Source organism: Nerophis ophidion, linkage group LG12, assembly GCF_033978795.1.
Source record: "Nerophis ophidion isolate RoL-2023_Sa linkage group LG12, RoL_Noph_v1.0, whole genome shotgun sequence".
Taxonomy (NCBI): Eukaryota; Metazoa; Chordata; class Actinopteri; order Syngnathiformes; family Syngnathidae; genus Nerophis; species Nerophis ophidion.
The window spans coordinates 63517957-63539807 of NC_084622.1; the positions used below are offsets into that span (position 1 = coordinate 63517957).

At 39.5% G+C, this 21851-nt stretch overlaps 1 protein-coding gene across 3 annotated transcripts in view; it reads left to right on the forward strand.

Annotated features, from left to right (window-relative positions):
• wee2 (WEE2 oocyte meiosis inhibiting kinase) overlaps nt 1-19242 on the forward strand; it is a 32050-nt gene extending 12808 nt beyond the window's left edge. For all 3 annotated transcript variants that reach the window (XM_061917970.1, XM_061917971.1, XM_061917969.1), the window contains exons 2-12: nt 356-621; nt 700-902; nt 4325-4382; nt 4656-4825; nt 11190-11311; nt 11404-11538; nt 12723-12827; nt 12913-12998; nt 13068-13238; nt 13322-13470; nt 18924-19242. In XM_061917970.1, coding sequence (XP_061773954.1) covers nt 356-621; nt 700-902; nt 4325-4382; nt 4656-4825; nt 11190-11311; nt 11404-11538; nt 12723-12827; nt 12913-12998; nt 13068-13238; nt 13322-13470; nt 18924-19086 — 1628 coding nt within the window. In that variant the 3' untranslated portion in view covers nt 19087-19242. The remainder of the gene's footprint in view (nt 1-355; nt 622-699; nt 903-4324; nt 4383-4655; nt 4826-11189; nt 11312-11403; nt 11539-12722; nt 12828-12912; nt 12999-13067; nt 13239-13321; nt 13471-18923) is intronic.
• The last annotated feature ends 2609 nt before the right edge of the window (nt 19243-21851 follow it).

Genomic DNA, 21851 nt, shown 5'->3' on the forward strand with positions numbered 1-21851 from the left:
TTTCCTGAAGGAACTCTCCTGAAGGAATCAATAAAGTACTATCTATCTATCCATCTAATACAACCTGAACAGTCCAGTTGCAATCGATTCAATGTCTTGATGATAAATATGACCTGAATAAATGAGAATATTAGTATCAATAAGATAGATCCAAAAATTCTGTCGATTTAATTAGGTCAGTCAAACCTGAAATGAATCTTACCATGAATTGAGTTACGTGGACCCCGACTTAAACAAGTTGAAAAACTTATTCTGGTGTTACCATTTAGTGGTCAATTGTACGGAATATGTACTGTACTGTGCAATCTACTAATAAAAGTTTTAATCAATCAATCAATCTCTCTCCTAACTGAAGGTCCCAGCATGGCGATGTTGTTTGACGATATCTCAGAGAGGCTCGTCTTCTCCAGCTGTGGAGAAGAAAGCAGCAGCAGCAGTGACAACTCGGACGACTGCACCTCCAGACTGCGAAGCCCCAACAGCTCCGTGTGCAGAACACCCAGGGTGCACCGCCACCGCAGTCGAAGCTATGCTTTGTCGTCCCCTTTACGTTGCACCACCCCCATACCTTACGCCTCCTGGAAGAAACTGAGGGTCTGTGACTCCCCAAACACCCCCAAGGTAGGGGCGTCTCTCCGGTGACCTTCTAATACATAAACAATAATCCTAGATGTTTTTTTACTTCGCTCTTTGCTGCAGAGTCTGTTGTTCAAGTCCTCACAGCCTTACTCCAACACAAAGATAAATCCAAGGATTTGGCGCTCCTCCTCATTAGCGGCAAACCTGTTCCAGGTGCCTTCAGTCAACGTGAACCCTTTCACTCCCAACTCCGAGGGCAGGAGCAGCGAGCAGCCGTGGAAGCGGAGCTGCAGGAGCGACAGTTATGAGGATTACGGACGCAGGTAAAATACGAGCATGTGATTGTGTGCACCTGGGCTTTTTGTGGCCATAAACAATATTTGGTCTGTGGGCCCATTTCAGTCTTTTAATATTACTTGTGTTATATAGATTCCTTTCTTTCGTGAATATAAGTTAGTGTCACCTGACTCTGATGACTTGCATTTATTGGAATCAGACAGGATTAGGGATGATGTTCGAAACCGGTTCTCCCGATTGTTCGATAAGAAAAGAACCGATTTCATGGATTCGAATCCCTTATTGAGAACCGATTCCTGTTATCGATGCCACTAGATAGATAGATAGTACTTTATTGATTCCTTCAGGAGAGTTCCTTCAGGAAAATTAAAATTCCAGCAGCAGTGTACAGAGTTGAGATCAATTTAAATAAAAGTAAAAAGTAAATAATGGGGGTTTAAGTGGAAACAAAATAGAGAAATATTACAATATGAATAAAAACTAAAAAGCAACAATGGGAATACAAATATAACAGTAAAATAAGAATATAACAAGACAAAGTAGGCAGTAGTGACAATGTTATGAAAACGTATTGCACTGTTATTGTTTTGCATCCCCTGTCATCCTATTACCCCCCGTCCCCCATCCCAGAGAGGACTTGTACAGTCTAATGGCGTGTGGGACAAAGGAGTTTTTGAGTCTATTACCGTCGAAAATACTATACCGTATTTTCGCGACCATAGGGCGCACCGTATTAAAAGACGCCGTGTCAGTTCCGGGTGCTATTTCTGTATTTAACACATAAATAAGACTCAGTGTATTTTTGGGCGCAGGCATGGTTAAATATACGCTAGCTTAAAACATACGCGAGCATGCATGGACAATGTTTTAAAAATGAGCAGGAGCAAAGCTGAGTTCGGTTGTACTTTATTAAAGTATTTATCAATGTACTCACATTATTTTTTTGATCAATCCCCATCCGCAAATCCATAAAAGTCCTCATCTTCTGTGTCCGAAATGAACAGCTGGGCAAGTTCTCCATCAAAGGCGCCAGATTCCCTCTCATTTTCAAAGTCAGTCTCAAGCTATCACAACAGTAAAAGCCGACTTCTCTTGCCGAGTTGTGCATATCAATTCGCTACCGTGCTGGCCCCCTTCTCCAGTGTGCTTCACCGGGATGTCGAAAGTGAGCAGCACCTTGTCCATGTTGGTGATGTGTTTGTCGGCAATTTTTTGATTTACCATGCACATACATAGCAGCACTATATGCTCACTGGAGGCGTGTCATTAGCGTCCTCTCTCCCCTGAAACCTTCCCTCTATAACGTTCGCATGCTGTCAGTCACGTCTGCTTTCCCTCCATATAAACAGCGTGCCGGCCCAGTCGTATAACATCTCTGGCTTTTGGAACTCAGTGCACACAACCTATCTGGATTCGCTAAGGAATCTGTTCGAAAATGGGCTCGAACTTGATAATTTCTTAACGAACATCATCCCTAGGCAGGATTCCCAATAGGGGTGGGCGATATGGTCTTTTTTTAATATCTCGATATTTTTAGGCCGTATCGCGATACACTATATATATCTCTATTTTGCCTTAGCCTTGAATGAACACTGTAGAGCTTTCCTGCTCTACAACAAAGCTTTTAGTTTCTGTTATGAAAATCAACAACGAAAATACGATGGATTGGACCAACAATTACAATATTAATTAATAAAACTGCACACATAAAGGTTTTCGTAGTTATATTTAGGCATAGCAGCCTCAGAAGAACACAAATCCATGCAATTTATTGTCCTTTTTTTACGTTTAGTTCTTCTCTAACACTACTACTATCGTACAGGAAGTTTCTCAAACAAATCAAATGTTCAAACATTTTACAAATTGATTATTGCAGACACAAGCATGTCTGTTTGTATTCCACAAGATAAGTGATATTTTTAAAAGCCATTTCCTTCAACTCACTTCATTTTTTCCCTGACTTCATACCTTTATGAACGACTTCTTTCTTTATATTCTGTAATGGCGGTGATTAAGATTAGCTCAGGGGAGCATCTCCACACTGTGTATGGAGATATATAATTAGCTGCTAGCCGCTTGTGAACCGTGGGACTACAATTGGCCAGAAGGAGTCAGCGTTTGTGATCACCATTTCCGATTACCGTATTTTTCGGAGTATAAGTCGCACCTGCCGAAAATGCACAATAAAGAAGGAAAAAAACATATAAGTCGCACTGGAGTATAAGTCACATTTTTGGGGAAAATTTGATAAAACCCAACACCAAGAATAGACATGTAAAGGCAATTTAAAATAAATAAAGAATAGTGAACAACAGGCTGAATAAGTGTAGGTTATATGAGGCATAAATAACCAACTGCTATGTTAACCTAACATATTATGGTAAGAGTCATTCAAATAACTATAACATATAGAAAAAGCTATAAATTTACCAAACAATCTGTCACTCCTAATCGCTAAATCCGATGAAATCTTATACGTCTAGTCTGTTATGTGAATGAGCTAAATAATATTATTTTATATTTTACGGTAATATGTTGTATCGATCCGTTGTGGTGAAGAAGGAGCTGAGCCGGAAGGCAAAGCTCTCAATTTACCGGTCGATCTACGTTCCCATCCTCACCTATGGCGATGAGCTTTGGGTCATGACCGAAAGGATAAGATCACGGGTACAAGCGGCCGAAATGAGTTTCCTCCGCCGGGTGGCGGGGCTCTCCCTTAGAGATAGGGTGAGAAGCTCTGCCATCCGGGAGGAACTCAAAGTAAAGCCGCTGCTCCTCCACATGGAGAGGAGCCAGATGAGGTGGTTCGGGCATCTGGTCAGGATGCCACCCGAACGCCTCCCTAGGGAGGCGTTCGGGCACGTCCAGCTGGTAGGAGGCCACGGGGAAGACCCAGGACACGTTGGGAAGACTATGTCTCCCGGCTGGCCTGGGAACGCCTCGGGATCCCCCGGGAAGAGCTAGACGAAGTGGCTGGGGAGAGGGAAGTCTGGGCTTCCCTGCTTAGGCTGCTGCCCCCGCGACCCGACCTCGGATAAGCGGAGGATGATGGATGGATGGATGTTGATAATTTCACACACAAGTCGCCCCTGAGTATAAGTCGCACCCCCGGCCAAACCATGAAAAAAAACTGCGACTTATAGTCCGAAAAATACGGTAATGCTGATCACATACTTTTTCACAAAAATTGGCTAATTCTGATTGATCGGCTCATCCCTGAAAACACTCTGCTAACCAATAAAAAATATCGGCATTAGAAATAAATAATTCCAGGGTGAAACTATCATTTATACATTTTTACACTTATGTGACAAAGTTACACAAGTGTAAAAAAATATGTTGACCTGTCGAAACCAAAACATTCACTTTGATGTACAGTCGTGCATGTAACTGTACACGTTTTTAGTGAAAATGTATTAATATTTGAATGTACTATTTTGTCGTCCAGGTTGAAGCACAGCCTGATGTCGTCAGAGGACGATGATGACTACTTCCTCCCACCAAAGGTAGCTATTTTTATCACTGACTGCTTCTCTTCATCCTTGGCTGCGTCATCCCCTGCTGCCGCCTCCATTCTCTTCTTGTCCAAAATGACAAACGGACACTTCCGGAATTCCTTGAAGGAATCTCTTGACCGATGCGAGCAAAGCTTTTACTGAATTATCCAAAGGAATATATTGACAAAATATGTATTTTGTCATGGCTTTAATCAAACTCGACGTTTCATTGTGATCCATGGTATTTTTAAAAACGGTTTGTCCTTTTGACTGTGTGTCCAGAGGCAAGCTGTCCAAGCTTTCATGCTGTCACGATATGAGAGCGACTTCCTGGAGCTGGAGCGCATCGGCGTGGGCGAGTTTGGGACAGTTTACAAGTGTGTGAAGAGGCTGGATGGATGCCTGTACGCCATCAAACGATCCCGTCGACCCCTAGCAGGCTCCGCCGACGAGTGAGTTGGCAGATTAACACTGCAAAGCCTTAAACTTGAATTGTTTACAGCTCTCTATTAGGTAAAATGTTCCTATTAAAATCAAAGATGTGCAAACTTTCAACTTTACAGAAAAATTAAAAGCTGTAGTAGGCCATTTTTATGCTTCCAGTCCTACCCACACTGGTTTAAATGTAACGTAGAGTTGTGATCACAATTATTCAACACCCACACAATTTTGGTGTGTTAGCAAGTTGGACATTTATTCCATATTTTGTTTATAGTCATATCAAATAAATATGTGTCAAATAGACAAATGTAACTTAAATTGTAACACTGTATTTTACAAAATACCAAAAGAGGACATTTTTCTTAATATCTCATTGACAAAATGATTCAACCCCCTAGTTCCATGCATCTTTAGTACTTAGTAGAACAGCCTTTGGCAGTAATGACATCCTTCAAAGGTGATACATAAGCTTCTTGCAAGCATCTACAGGTATTTTAGCCCATTCCTCTTGGGCAAAGGCCTCCAGTTCATTCATATTCTTGGGCTTGTGTGCTGCAACTGCCTTCAAGTCCCACCACAGCTTTTCTAGAGGATTTAGGTCTGGCGACTGTGAAGGCCACTCCAGAGTCTTCCAGCCCTTCTTCTGCAACCACTCTGATGTAGATTTGGAGGTATGCTTGGGATCCTTGTCCTGTTGGAAGGTCCAACGTCTCCCAAGCCTCAGCTTCCTCACTGACTTCATGACATTTGCAGCTAATATATCCTGCTAGGAAATAGAATTCATAATGCCTTGACCCCCCACCATGCTTAACAGTAGGCAAGGTGTTCTCCTCTTTGTAAGCTTAATTTTTTTCTCCTCCAGACATAATGTTGATTCAAAGGCCCAAAGAGTTCCACTTTTGTCTCATCACTCCATAGAAAACTTTCCCAAAATCTTTGGGGGTTGTCCAGATGATTTTTGGCATACTGGAGTTTATTTTTCTTGTTCCTGGTAGTCAGAAGTGGGGTGCGCCTGGGAGTTCTGGCATGGAGTACTTCATCTCGTAGTGCGCCTTATTGTCTGGGACGAAACCTGCGTTCCCCCCTCTGCAATGTCCTGTTGTAGTTCCTCCGCTGTTACCCGGGGGTTTTTCACCACTGTACACACACAGCATCCTCTTTCTACCACGCCCAGGTAGTGTTTCCACTGTGCCTTTAGCTTTAAACTTTCGAATTATGCTCCAAACTGTGTCTCTTGGAATGTGTAATGTCTTTGGTATTTTCTTATAACCATATCCTTTCTTATTAAGAGAAATTACCTCTTCTCTTGACTTCTTTGACCATCTACAAGAAGCTGAGCGTCAGTCTTTTTCAATCAGTTTAATTTTTGCTCGTTATGGTTCTAATCACATCTACAGGTGTTTTCAGCACCTGATTGAAAAGACCTTATTCAAATTCTGTTCTTAAGAGTTATGATCTTCAAGGGGTTGAATAATTTTGTCAATGAGATATTAAGAGAAATGACACTGTTTGGTATGTTACAAGATAGAATGTTGTAATTCAAGTTGCATTTGTCTATTTAATGCATCTTTATTTGATATGACTATAAACAAAACACGGAATAAATGTCCAACTTGCTAAAACACCAAAATTGTGTGGGGTTTGAATAATATTGATCACAACTGTAGATATTGGGCTTCACTATGTAAAGCGCTTTGAGTTACTAGAGAAAAGCGCTATATAAATTCACTTCACTATACATTATATATACATAAAAAAAATAAAAAATGGATAAAAGTAAATTTAATGTTGATCAATATATGCTCGGCTATTTACAATATCCACGGCTTGGCTTTGTGTTATATGTGACAACTAACACATGTCCCAATACTATATTGATATTGGACATTGGTCCGATATCGTCAAATTAAATATCGGATCATATCTAATTTAAAATGTTCGATAAATGCTCCGATGCAACCAACTCTTGTGCAAACCTGAACACCCAGTTAACATCAAAATGTCCTCCAATTAGCACGCCAGGTTGGTCTTTTCCTGTATTTTAGTTGTTTACAAAAGGTAAGCATGGAAGGCTATAGCTACTCGCAGCTACACAGCCGCTAAGCAAGCTTGACATGCGCAATAGTTAATTGAAAAATATCGCAGTCTAAAACACAATTGGTCAATATAAACAAGTATTAACAAATATATTTGCATATTAATTGCATATACAAAGTCTCCAAAGTAGAAGCATGTTAGTAAATTGAATTATGCAGACTTGTTACTGAATACAGTCTGTTACTACGTGTCGTCAAAAACTAAGTTATAAGTTTAATGTTTTGCCACCTACCATTGAGTAATTTCACTTGATCAAACCTTATCTAATACTACACAATAATAAAAGTATGTACTATGATTTGTGGTGGTATCTGATTAATATCAGTATCGGATAAACTCAAGGCTCCAATATTGGTATGGGAAGTGAAAAAGTTGTAATGACAATGCTTATTTGTGTAGTATAATTATACTGTGAATCTCATTGATAAGGATTTCATTTTTTATTTTATTTTTTGACAATATGCCAATAAAAATAGAGCTGTGGGCAGAAAATGGCACCCATTGTTCTCTTTTGCATTAAAGAGACAGAGAAATAGGTACATTTATATTAAATTTCACCGAGGCTCCCACATCTGTGGTCCCCTCATCTGCGGTTCCCTCCAAGGTTTCTCGATGTCATCCCATTGGGTTGAGTTTTTTCTTGCCTTGATGTGGGATCTGAGTCTAGGATGTCATTGTGGCTTGTGCAGCCCTTTGAGACATAGGAGAAAAAAAGTTCCTCCTTTCTGTCTAATACCACATGAAAGTCGTTGGTTTTTGGCATCTTTTGTCCAGCTTCCATATTCGTTTTTATACACTTTAAGAAATACATTGGCGGCAAACTCCTTAGTTTGCTAGCTTGTTTGCGCTGGCTTTCGGAGACTCTTATTTTGTTAGCGCACGCGCGAAGAAGCGGCACTTTTATTGTGAAGACAGGAACTTTGCGATCAGTCTTTAGGCTTTTGACGGAAAGTACAGTTGAAATAAAGTATTTTTTCCTTTACACTTTTGATTGATTGAAACTTTTATTATTAGATTGCACAGTACAGTACATATTCCGTACAATTGACCACTAAATGGTAACACCCCAATAAGTTTTTCAACATGTCGGGTTCTATGTGTGACGGTCACGTGACTGCCTGGTTTTGTTTAATTGGTCCAACGTCACCAGTGACTGCATGTGATTGGTGAAACGCAGGCATGCGTAGTTCCTACTTTGAATGCGTGTCTGACAAAATCAAAACAAACAAAGCGTGCATTAACAGATCGATAAAAAAAAGTAGCGAGTAGTGAGCTGATCGTAGATAAATGGAGCGGAGTAAAAGTAGCGTTTCTTCTCTATAAATATACTCAAGTAAAATTATGTTGCATAAAAACTACTCTTAGAAGTATAATTTATCCCAAAAGTTACTCAAGTAGATGTAATGGAGTAAATGTAGCGCGTTACTACCCACCTCTGATAAGGAGTCATCTACTCCATCTATAAAGCCGTTTCTGTATTTTTGTCATTTTAAGCATTGCTGGAACTTCTCTCCTGGGTACACTGATTTCACATAGCAACAAGATAAATAACACTTGATGTGTTTGCTACCTCTGTCAGAGCTTTGGTGCATAATCATATAGCACTATTGATGAACGTTTAAAATGAAAACAAACAGCTTTAAGTGGGGTGCCAATTGATATGATGGTTGTATCTTTCAGCACTTGCGCACTCTTTGACCTGCTAAATTCAAAATAATCCTCACTAATCAGATACACAATGTTTTCTAGCGATGGTCTTATGCTGCGTTCCATATCTTAAGAGCCATAATAAGTTGGTAGTGTGTCGTAATGTGACATTTTTCAAAGTTGACCAACTGATTAGTTTGCTGCCACAATTTTCAACTATACAGGTGGGTGGCATGAATGATTTAGCATGAACTTTTCCTAATTCGACAGCAGAAGAAGCACAAGCTCCTTTATTTTATGGCGAGTTGCCACCAACGTTATTAGCAGCTTAAGCCAGAGTGTCGCAAGCTGGCTACTCCCTAGTGGTCAGAGGAGCTCTATGAGCAAGACGATGTAACAAGGCTAGAAAAGTAAAAAAAAATAGTTCCTGTTTTCTTACAATAACCGTGTCGCTATAGCTTGGTTAATATGCAGGTCACTGCATGTAAAAGGAGAGTTGTTGGCGGTTTTTTTAGAGCACTTCATAGGCGGAATAGGTACTATCACCGGATTTGTAGTCAACTTGAAACGCCACGCTCCAAACAGACTCTTAAAGGGAAGAAAAATACAAAACAAGTGGTGCCACTAAGCGGCAGTAAATACATTTTATTGTGACATCTCAAGATGTGTTTTGCACCAATGAGATGCTCACTTGTAGTACACTTTCCCACCACTTGTAGGAGTAATGCCTGATTGGATCAAATTAATTTGGAAATTATATAAGACTGTATGTTAATTTGCACTTTACTTTTTAGTAGATTAAATACATAATAAATAAAAGATGCCAAATTCAGTGGTATTTAAAGGGGAACATTATCACAATTTCAAAAGGATTAAAAACAACAAAAATCAGTTCCCAGTGGCATGTTGTATTTTTTGAAGTTTTTTTCAAAATTTTACCGGTCTCCGAATATCCCTAAAAAAAGCTTTAAAGTGCTTGATTTTCGGTATTTGCGATGCGACTATCCATTTCCCTGTGACGTCATACAGTGCTGCCAATGTAAACAAACAATGGCAGATACCACAGCAAGACTCGGATTTCAGCAGTTTAAGCGATTCAACAGATCACGCATGTATTGAAGCAGATGGTTGGAGTATGAAAGTATTGAAGAAGAAACTGAAGCTATTGAGCGAATAGTTATTGACGCTATTCATAGCCATAGCATGGGCCGAATAGCTGCGTTAGCATCGCCGGTAAAATGCGCGGACCAAACGATCAGGACTTTCGCATCTTTTGACACTGGAGCAACTTAAATCCGTCGATTGGTAAGTGTTTTTTTTCGCATTAAAAGTGGGTGGAAGGAAACGTAATATAGTTGCAAATGCATCTGCAGGTTATCCATACATCTCTGTGCCATGTCTGCTTTAGCACCGCCGGTAAATAGCATGTTAGCATCGATTAGCGTAGCATGTTAGCATCGATTAGCTGGCAGTCAACATCAACAAAACTCACCTTTGTGATTTCGTTGACTATCGTTGCAAATGCATCTGCAGGTTATCCATACATCTCTGTGCCATGTAAAATGTGGAGACACTCCGGCACATTCAATGGGGGTCTGGCGGCAGACACTTTCGCATCTTCGGGCCAGTGGTGCAACTTGAATCCCTCCCTGTTATTGTTGTTACACCCTCTGACAACACACCAACGAGGCATGATGTCTCCAAAGTTCCAAAAAATAGTCGAAAAAACGGAAAATAACAGAGCTGAGACCCGGTGTTTGTAATGTGTTGAAAATGAAAATGGCGGCTGTGTTACCTCGGAGACGTCACGTTCTGACGTCATCACCAGAAAGGCGTTTAATTTGCCAAAATTCACCCATTTAGAGTTCAGAAATCGGTTAAAAAAATATATGGTCTTTTTTCTGCACAATCAAGGTATATATTTACGCTTACATAGGTCTGGTGATAATGTTCCCCTTTAAATGTGCCCAGGATCCTCTGTACTAATGCACTGCAGAAACTGAAATATAAGTAAGATTAAATATCTCAAATAAGGGTGATATTTGCTTATTTTCTGTCTGATAAGATAATTCTTCTTACTAAGCAGATTTTATGTTAGTGTATTACTTGTTTTAAGGGTTTTGGTCTTAAATTATCTAAGTAAAATATAACAACTTTTTGCTGAGATTTGATGACCTATATTGAGTAAAACATGCTTGAAACTAGAATATCCACTGTTGCAAAGCTGTGTCATCAACACTCACAAGTATAAAACTACTGTTTTAAAGTAACAATTTCTTATTTCAAGCATGTCAAGAAAAAAAAAAATCATGACTTAAGTTTGACACATTTTTGTCTCAGACTTTGCTGTTTTATTTTCAATGAAAAAATAGAAAATATGTACTCATAGTTATTTGTGAGAATATACTTTATTTTAAGGTATTTTGGGTTCATTGAGTTTAGCTAATTTTACTTGTTTTGGAAAGTCCTGACAAGCCAAATGTTCTTGTTCTATTGGCAGATAATTTTGCTTAGTTCAAATAAAATACCCCTAATTTTTTAGTTTTTTCTTGTTTTTGAACACTGACTTTTTCCAGTGTGTCCTGTGATTGGCTACTGACCGGTCCATTTCTTGTCCCATTGTCCTCTTAGGAAGCTTGCCCTGAAGGAGGTTTACGCACATGCAGTTCTTGGCCATCATCCCCATGTTGTTCGCTATTACTCCGCCTGGGCTGAGGAAGACCACATGATTATTCAGAATGAATACTGTAATGGTAGGCAGACAACAGCAAGCATTTTTTTTTTTTTTTACACGCAGGATGAATATATGCAGTTTTAATGATTTCATGTTTTGCGTGCGAGCCAGGTGGAAGTCTGAGTGATGTCATCCGGGCAAAGGAGATGTTTTCAGAAGCAGAGCTAAAAGATTTGATACTGCAAGTGTCTTTGGGTCTGAAGTACATTCATAGTTTAGGACTTGTGCACCTGGACATCAAACCAAGTGAGTCTGTTTCTTCCAACTTGTTCCAGGGTGTTTAGTTTGTTTGAACATTAATTTTAGTGCAGATCTGGATCAGGGTGCATGAAAACAGGACTTGATTTTTACACATTCTTTCATTTCTCAGTGATGCATTTTAATGGGACAATAAATCTTATTCAAGGGATCAAGGTTTTGCTGTAAATGATTCCAGAATTTTCTTCACTAATTATGCAAGACATACCCAATAGTTTCGCTCTCCAGGATTTGTAAAAGTGAAAGGACAATAATATAGTCATTTGAAAAGCCAAATAGGAATATGGACGTACTCCAGGGCTTCCCCGAGATTGCCACGATATACCCGGCGGTGGGGGCGTGGTCAATATGACATATTTGACATAATATTAAATTGCAATGAATTTTATTTAAAAAGGCTAAATAAATGTTTTATGTACATTTTAAAACATCCATCCATCCACTTTCTACCGCTTATTCCCTTTGGGGTAACGGGGGGCACTGGTGCCTATCTCAGCTACAATCGGGCGGAAGGCGGCGTACACCCTGGACAAGTCGCATCTCATCGCAGGGCCAACACAGATAGACAAACAACATTCACACACTAGGGCCAATTTAGTGTTACCAATCAACCTATCCCCAGGTGCATGTCTTTGGAGGTGGGAAGAAGCCGGAGTACCCGGAGGGAACCCACGCAGTCACGGGGAAAACATGCAAACTCCACACAGAAAGATCCCGAGCCCGGGATTGAACCCGGGACTACTCAGGACCTTCGTATAATATTAGTTAATACCATTAACATCCATCTATTTTCTACCGCTTGTCCCTCTCGGGGTCTCAGGGGGTGCTGGAGCCTATCTCGGCTGCATTCGGGCGGAAGGCGGCGTACACCGCGGACAAGTCACCACCTTATCGCAGGGCCAACACAGATGGGCATTTTTTTCTTATTTGATCAGAATCACAATCAGCTTTAACACAAGGAATTTGACTGGGTTGAATTTGCGTGAATCGGCGGGATCACGACATCAGGGATTCCTTTTGTCATGACATATGCTCACTTTAATTAACATACGTAGTGCACAGGTGAAGTAACCCTGGTAACCTTGCACACGCGTGTGTGTGTAGACAATTTGACAAGAGCAGCCGATAGCTCACCCACTGCTCTGAATATAATGTATCAAATGTACTTTCAGGTAATATATTCATTTGTCAGCGCTCAGTCTCAAGCGCATTGGGTGAAGGCGAAAGTGAGGAAGAGGATGAACGAAGCCATCCAGCAGGAGTCGTATACAAAATTGGTATGTTTATATTTGGTGGTTAAATGTAAGCGTAAAAGGTCTACCCTTTTTATTTATTTTATTTGGTTTTTTAAAACCCTTCCAGGAGATCTGGGTCATGTGACATCAACCAATAATCCGCAAGTTGAGGAAGGTGACAGCCGCTTTCTGGCCATCGAGGTCCTGCATGAGGTAAAATGGAGCACAGAAAAATGAAATCTTCAAACTGTATTTTAAGTGTTTCTTTCTTATATGCACCAGGATTACAGCAATCTTCCAATGGCGGACATCTTTGCTTTGGGCCTCACAGCTCTGCTGGCTGCAGGCGCCCCGCCGATGCCCCAAAATGGAGAGGAGTGGCACCGCCTCAGAGAGGGAAAGGTCCCCATGCTTCCAATGGAGCTCTCCGCTCCCTTCCACAGTCTGATTCAGGTAATCCTCGGGTCAACCTTTCTTTCATATGGCAGAACATCACTTGCTCACTCGGATTGAAATTGATCCCTTTTTTGGTTTAGTCGTTGTTGAATTCCGACGTGACCAAACGGCCTTCTGCTAAAGAGCTTTGCAAGCACAGCGTCTTAAGACAGGAGAAGACCGGGAGGCTGGCAGCTCAGCTGCGCCAAGAACTCAACGTGGAGAAGTTCAGGACAGCCATGCTTGAAAAGTAAGAGGGCAAAGTCAAATACATTGATTGTGAATGCTGGAGTTACAACTTTGAACAGTGAAGGGCATTGTAACTCCGATTCTTAAAACACCTCAAGCACCTGTGGACTCATTTATAAGAGTATGTGGACTCGAACTTAAAACATAGAGACCTACGAAAATATGCATGCACACACAAATATACAGAGTTATAAAAGCACGCTGATCACTTGTATGAACTCTTCTCATAAATCACACCTGCAAAAAAATTGTGCACAGAAGTTTCTCACTATTGACCTCAAAATCATCTGTAATTTGTCATGGTATTTTGCTTATGAATATTGTCATGAATCAGAGGATCATGTGACAGATGGCAACATTTTTAGATTGGTGTTTATCATGCCAAATACCGTAACAAAAATAATGTGAATGTGAATATTTGACCAATCGTAGTGTCCGCTCCACTGTGACTGATTGTGCATTCCATCATTTCCAAGTTACTAGTCAGAATTTCAACTGGAATGCCCGTCGAGGTTGGATTTCCGACTTGGAAAATCGGAGCATTTTCACCACCCTTAAGCTCGTTTCAAAGACGGCTGCTCTGGGTATAAATATTGATATATTTCTTTAATATCCATCCATCCATTTTCTACCGCTTATTCCCTTTCGGGGTCGCGGGGGGCGCTGGCGCCTATCTCAGCTACAATCGGGCGGAAGGCGGGGTACATATCCATATCCATTATTAGCAATTCTAATTTGTTTTTGTTGCACTAAATCAGCCATTTTTGTATTGTTAAATGTTTACGTATGGTAACGTTACTGTAGAGCAGGGGTCAGGAACTGTTTTGGCTGAGAGAGCCATGAAAGCCAAATATTTTAAAATGTATTTCCGTGAGAGCCATATATTTTTTTAAACACTGAATACAATTAAATGCGTGCATTTTTAAGAAAGACCAACATGTTTGGAGTATAAGTCTCTTATTTTTAATAATATTGTTATTCTGAAGATAACCAACAATAAATAAAATGCTTCTTACCATTATTGCAACTTTTGGTGCTGCATGTCTTTGTTGTCTGGTTGATACGAGGTTATCTGTAACACTGTGATTACCAGCGGAATTATTCATTACTTATCGTGTTAAGCAATGTCAGCTAAGATTTATCTGAGAGCCAGATGCAGTCATCAAAAGAGCCACATCTGACTCTAGAACCTTAGGTTCCCTACCCCAGCTGTAGAGTAAACTACATTTATTTCATGTTTAATACGCTCTACATTGCTAGCTGGTGTTTCCTCTTAGACTGATTAAAGTACCAGTAGAGTGCAAAAACAAGCTGGCTTTATATGCTTAATAGTTTAAATCCATGAATCCATATCCAATTGTATTTACAATCCGCAAAGTATGTGAAAATATTGTTTAATTATCACAAAATGCCAATAATTCTGTCATTTTGAATATTCAGCTCCGAATATCCATCCATCCATTTCCTACGATTGTCCCTTTTGGGGTCGCGGGGGGTGCTGGAGCCTATCTCAGATGCATTCAGGCAGAAGGCGGTGTACACCCTGGACAAGTCGCCACCTCATTGCAGGGCTCCGAATACCTTCAGCTATTTCTGTAGATTGACGACACTGGAGTAACACTTGTGCACTCCGACCATCGTATCAAATCAGTCAGACTGGAAACACGCAAAAATTACAAAGACATGTAGAAAGAGATGTGCTGTCTATCAGTTACAATCTTTATGTAAGACATAAACAAGTTTTTTCTTTTTATCATGCATTCTAAGTCGTAAATAACTAAATAAAAAGTCTGCTAACCATCATGGAGTCAATGGAGGCTCCATTTGCCCACAAAACCCTCTAAATAACCATCCAACAATACTCTATAAATCTTGTGACCTGAATATTAACCAAATATTACCAACGTTGTTATTATAAGCGCTAACACAAAGTATTTTTAGTATTAATAATCGAGAGCTAACTATCGTTTATGCTGTCCTGGAGTCTAGCAGAGACTTTAATGTAATGAAGCTGAAGATGTTCAGTAATGCAACATATGGGAGCAAACTTCCATAAAACTGTCAAGAAGAAAAAGCTGCTCTATCGCATCTCGGCTCGTCAAACTTATTCTATATTATAAATCATTACAAGTCGCCACCTTATCGCAGGGCCGACACAGACTGAAAACATTCACACACTTGGGCCAATTTAGTGTTGCCAATCAACCTATCCCCAGGTGTACCCCGCTTTCCGCTCAAATGCAGCTGAGATAGGCTCCAGCACCCCGGCGACCCTGAAAGGGACAAGTGGTAGGAAATGGATGGATGGACTGTCATCTGGATGATTTAATTAAATGAATCTAGAAGTTGTTCACCTGTAACATTCAATTTTGACCCAGAGATGGAGACAAACGCACTAACATTAAACAGTGACAGCAGCAACTTTTTAACCCTCTGTATGGACAACAAATATTTTTTCATCTCAAGAAGAAAATATGGACATCCCATCAGTCGTCATCACAGTGAGAGAAAACATTGTACAATAAGCAATCACTAAATTATGTTTATTTATTGTTTAGCACTTAGCAACATGATGCTCACTGTTTCACTAAAGCTGGATCTTTTTTAGCAGAGCTTCTAAAACTTGTAGCTTATCTTCCTTATATATTTAGGATCAACAATACAAGGTTCGGGATCGTAATATCTCCCAAAGTAGCTGTTTTTGGCTCCCACAAAGTTTGCATGATTTACTCAACTCGTCTGAGGTCGTTCCCCATGGAAGTATTATTGTAGCAAAATTATTTGCGAACGCATAGTTTAAATCTGTGCGTGTAAGCCAATTCACATGCGTGTGTACTAACGTGTCTGTATACCCGTGTGTGTATTTATAATCACAGCCGCATGTGTGTTAATTGTTTTGTATTATTTCTGTGTAAAAAAAAAAAAAAAATTCTCCGTATTTGTTAAAAAAAAAAAAAAAAAAAATATTATATATATATATATATATATATATATATATATTAGGGATGTTGGAAAAAATCGATTCCAATACGTTGTGCAATTCAGAATCGATTCTCATTTTTAAAAAATCGATTTAAAAAAACTTAATAAAAATAAAATATATTTTTTAATCAACAAAACAATACACAGCAATACCATAACAATGCAATCCAATTCCAAAACCAAACCTGACCCAGCAACACTCAGAACTGCAATAAACAGAGCAATTGAGAGGAGACACAAACACCACACAGAACAAACCAAAAGTAGTGAAACAAAAATGAATATTATCAACAACAGTATCAATATTAGTTATAATTTCAGTATAGCAGTGATTAAAAATCCCTCATTGACATTATCATTAGACATTTATCAAAATAAAAAAAAGAACAATAGTGTCACAGTGGCTTACACTTGCATGGCATCTCATAAGCTGGACAACACACTGTGTCCAATGTTTTCACAAAGATAAAATAAGTCATATTTTTGGTTTGTTTAATAATTAAAACAAATTTACATTGCAATCAGTTGATAAAACATTGTCCTATACAATTATAAAAGTTAAAAAAAAAAAAAAAAATCTACTACTCTGCTAGCATGTTAGCAGACTGGGGTAGATCCTGCTGAAATCCTATGTATTGAATGAATACAGAATCGTTTTGAATCGGAAAAATCTCGTTTTTGAATCGAGAATCGAATCGAAAAAAATCGATATCGATTCGTGACACCAAGAATCGATATCGAATCGTGGGACACCCAAAGATTCACAGCCCTAATATAATCTTTTTGTTGGTGTGTGTAAAAAAAACAAAAACAAAAAAAAACATATTTTAAAAAGTGTATGCGCATTTTGACGCGTGTGAAGCAGGAACATTATTTTACTTTTGCCACACTTCTGCCGTATACAAGTTGTCTGTACAGCGATTTGAACAAGTAAAATAATTTGTCTGGAACACCCCCTTGCCGGGGGCAGCAGAGTGTTAAAAGGGGTTAGTGCGTCTTCCTCACAATACAAAGGTCCTGAGTACTCCTGGGTTCAATCCTGGGCTCGGAATCTTTCTGTGTGGAGTTTGCATGTCCTCCCCGTGACTGCGTGGTTTCCCTCCGGGTACTCCGACTTCCTCCCTCCTCCAAAGACATGCACCTGGGGATAGGTTGATTGGCAACACTAAATTGGCCCTAGTGTGTGAATGTTGTCTGTGTTGGCCCTGTGATAAGGTGCCGACTTGTCCATGGTGTACCCCACCTTCCGCCCGATTGAAGCTAAGATAGGCTCCAGCTACCTCGAAGGGAATAAGCGGTAGGAAATGGATGGATGGACGGACCCCCTTGCTGGCGCCTTGCAGCCACTCACACTCGAGTTGCCTTTGAAGCCACGAACAATAGACTTCTCATCACTTGCTGTACATAACTTGTTGTTTTGTTTTTTTTAGCTGTAACTTAGTCATTAGAAGTAAGTTTGTATTCAAATAAGTCGTCATGTAATGGCAGAGGCTGACATGATCGCATTTCTTCTGCCGGGGAGTCGGGCCCTTGCCGTATATGAGTGAAGATTCATCACAACCGGTGGAGTAAACGCGATCATTTCGGCCTTTGTCATCACATGATCACTTATTTCAATACAAAAATACTAGCCTTTTTATCATTCATGACTCTGAGTGCACTAATGAATGTGACCAATAGGTGTCACTGTTTAATAATTTTTGACTTTCAGTGCGTGACTATTGGGTGTTAAGTTACTGATTATTATATTCAGAATAAAAAAGATGGGAAATAAGAATAGTTGGACTCAGAGTCAGCTTTATTGGCCAAGTATGCTGACACACAAAATTCAGGAAACAAAGAATAACGCACCAACTCTGAGAGTGCAGTACTGTGGGGGACAACAAATAACATTACAATTTAAGAAAACTAAATACAATTGTTCCCTTATTGGGATGAACTACAGCAACATGAACAAAAAAAAACTATAGGTTCAAGTACTATATACCCTTAGTTTGTAAACCTATACATATGTAAATATATTTGTGAAGGAAAGAAAACTAAGAACTTTAAAATGTCATCAAGCTAAACCTGTGGTTCTCAAACTTTTTTCACCAAGTACCAAGTACAGGAAAAAAAATGGCTCTCCAAGAACCACCACACTGGCCAACATTAAAATGCAGTAGTGTAGTAGGCCTAGGCAGAGGTTTTACTTAACAAGTATATTTAATATTTTTGGCTACTTACATTACACATTTTGAACAGTAACACTGTTTTAATGTAGGAAAATAAAACACTGTACTTTAATCCATTGATTCTTTGGCGTACCACTAGTGGTACACATACCACAGTTTGGAAATGACTGCGCTAAACTACCCATGGTATCGAGAGGGTAACTATTTGGATCGATCAGTTTATGGTCATTTAAACCTTTTTAGTAAGCATTTTCCCCTGATATGCAGATTAGTTTAAATTGCTATGTGATCTTCACAGGGAGCTCCAGGAGGCCCGCGAGGCTGCAGAGTCCCAAAAAAGGAGCCCCTTGTCGGGCCGACAGCTTCCGGTCAAGATGGGGTCGGTGCCCAAGCTTGGGAGAAGGCTTGTGGGCAAGAAAACTGCACGGTCTATGAGCTTTGGTTGTTACGGAGTGTATTAAGTGTGGAGAGAAGGAAGTCCTAACTACAATTTGAGCTTGTCCACTTTAGTGAGAGTGAAGTTTGTCAGCTTCTGTAAATAAGATGTGATGCAATAGCATACTTCTTTTATATTCTTTTTAAATGTGAATAAACATTTTAACATTTTTTAGCTTTAATGTGATGTCTGTTTCCTTCTAACGTGTACTTTTTTCTTTTTCTTTTTTTTTTTTTAAAAGCAAGCTATGGCAGGGACTTTCCAATTATCTTACAGAACTCAACTGCGGTTTAACTTCCTGTTTTTTTTTTTTTTATAAAGCGTGTCACAACTTTTTTTCTTTAGTTTATTTCGAACATGAACACACTTTCAGCATAATATATCACACAATTTCTTATTTCACTTTACATCATGTCTGGAAAGGAGTAGGAAGAAGCAAAGCTTATTTTATCCTACCCCTTTCCCACTTCAAAGCATTTACAAATATATACGTTCATTTACTGACTTCTTTTTTTAACACGATTCATTGATTGATTGAAACTTATTAGTAGATTGCGAAGGAAGAGAATACATTATGACACAGATCAGTACATATGCCATACAATTGACCACTAAATTGTAACATCCGAATAAGTTTTTCAAGTTTAAGTTTAGGTTGCTATCAGCATATGGCAGTCATACAAGTTTATCATCTGAGAAATAGACATTGTAACAGTAAGTCTCACTTTGTAAGATAGTGAGCTCAGATATAAGAACAAGTGTGTATATTAAATTATTTACAGTGGAATGTGGTGCGGGCAGGGGGTCAGGCTAAGGTTTTAGTTAAGTGGTTCTCAAATGGGGGTACTTGAAGGTATACCAAAGGGGTACGTGAGATTAAAAAAAAAAAAAATCTAAAAATAGCAACCATTAAAAAATCCTTTATAAATTTATTTATTGAATAGTACTTCAAAATATGAATGCAAGTTCATAAACTGTGAAAAGAAGAGCAACAATGCAATATTCAGTGTTGACAGCTAGATTTTTTGTGGAAATGTTCCATAAATATTGATGCTACAGATTTCATTTTTTGGTGAGGAAATATTTAGAATTAAGTTCATGAATCCAGATGGATCTTTGTAGCAAACCACGAAGAGGGCACTTTAACTTGATGATCACTTCTATGTGTAGAAACCCTTAATTATAATTGAATCACTTGTTTATTTTTCAACAAGTTTTTTATTTTTGTAACTTTTTTTTCCAAATAGTTTAAGAAAGAACACTACAAATGAGCAATATTTGGCACTGGTATACAATTTAATAAATCAGAAACTGAAAACATAGTGATGTAATTTATTTCTTTATCTGTTTTTTTCCAACCAAAAATGCTTTGCTCTGATTAGGGGGTACTTGAATTAAAAAATGTTGACAGGGGGTACATCACTGAAAAAAGGTGGAAAACCACTGTTTTAGTTGACTGGAGGTGTTCTTTTAGTGCGGTTTTGAAGGAGGATAGAGATGCACTTACTTTTACACCTGTTGGAAGTGCTTTCCATATTGATGTGGCATAGAAGGAGAATGAGTTAAGACCTTTGTTAGATCGGAATCTGGGTTTGACGTGGTTTGTGGAGCTCCCCCTGGTGTTGTGGTTATGGCGGTCATTCGTGTTCTGGAAGTAGTTTGACATGTACTTCGGTATCAGGGAGGTGTAGCGGATTTTATAGACTAGGCTCAGAGCAAGTTATTTTACTCTGTCCTCCACCCTGAGCCAGCCCACTTTGGAGAAGTGGGTTGGATTGAGGTGTGATCTGGGGTGGAGGTCTAAAAGTAACCTGACTAGCTTGTTCTGGGATGTTTGGAGTCTTGATTTGAGGGTTTTAGAGGTGCATACGTAATCGAAAAAGGGTTGAATGAGAGTTCCCGCTAGTATCTTTATGGTGCTTTTGTTGACCAGAGAGGAGATTCTGTAGAGAAATCTTGTTTGGTGGTTGACATTTTTGATTACCTTGGTTGCCATTGTAGGGAGGTGTTTAGGGCTCGTCCGACCAGTAGGAGGCCACGGGGAAGACCCAGGACACGTTGGGAAGACTATGTCTCCCGGCTGGCCTGGGAACGCCTCTGGATCCCCCGGGGAAGAGCTGGACGAAGTGGCTGGGAAGAGGAAAGTCTGGGCTTCACTGCTTAGGCTGCTGCCTTCGCGACCAGACCTCGGATAAGCGGAAGAAGATGAATGGTTGCCATTTTATCACAGGAAAGGTTAGCCTCTAATATGGAACCTAGGGAGGGGACCTCGTCTTTCCTGGTGAAAACAACGTCACTCACTTTAGTAGTGAAGTCACAATGACTTCCGTGAATGATTAATACAGCAGTTTTTGTAATGGATAATTAAGTTAGTCATTATACACATACTGAGATGACAAATATCTTATTTTCAATAAGGTTGAAAGTCTTTCTCATAATTCTTCTTTGTACTTTGTAAGCACTATTAATTTGAACAACCTCTTAAACTGGACCATATCAGTACTAGGGCTGGCAGATATATCGATATACTCGATATATCGCGGGTTCGTCTCCGTGCGATATAGATAATGTCTTTATTGTGATATTCGAGTATACGTTCTCACGCAGTTGCTTTTAGCTGCTGGCATTACACTACAGGCTCTTCTCACTCTTTCTTGCCTCTGCTTCTCACAGAGACATAAAACAAGCACACTTTCTTACATACGTCACATATGTATACGTCCTTGCGGAACAGAGAGGTAGCAGCATGGTAACATTAGGTGTGGCGCGAGTGGGTAATACGAGCGAAAG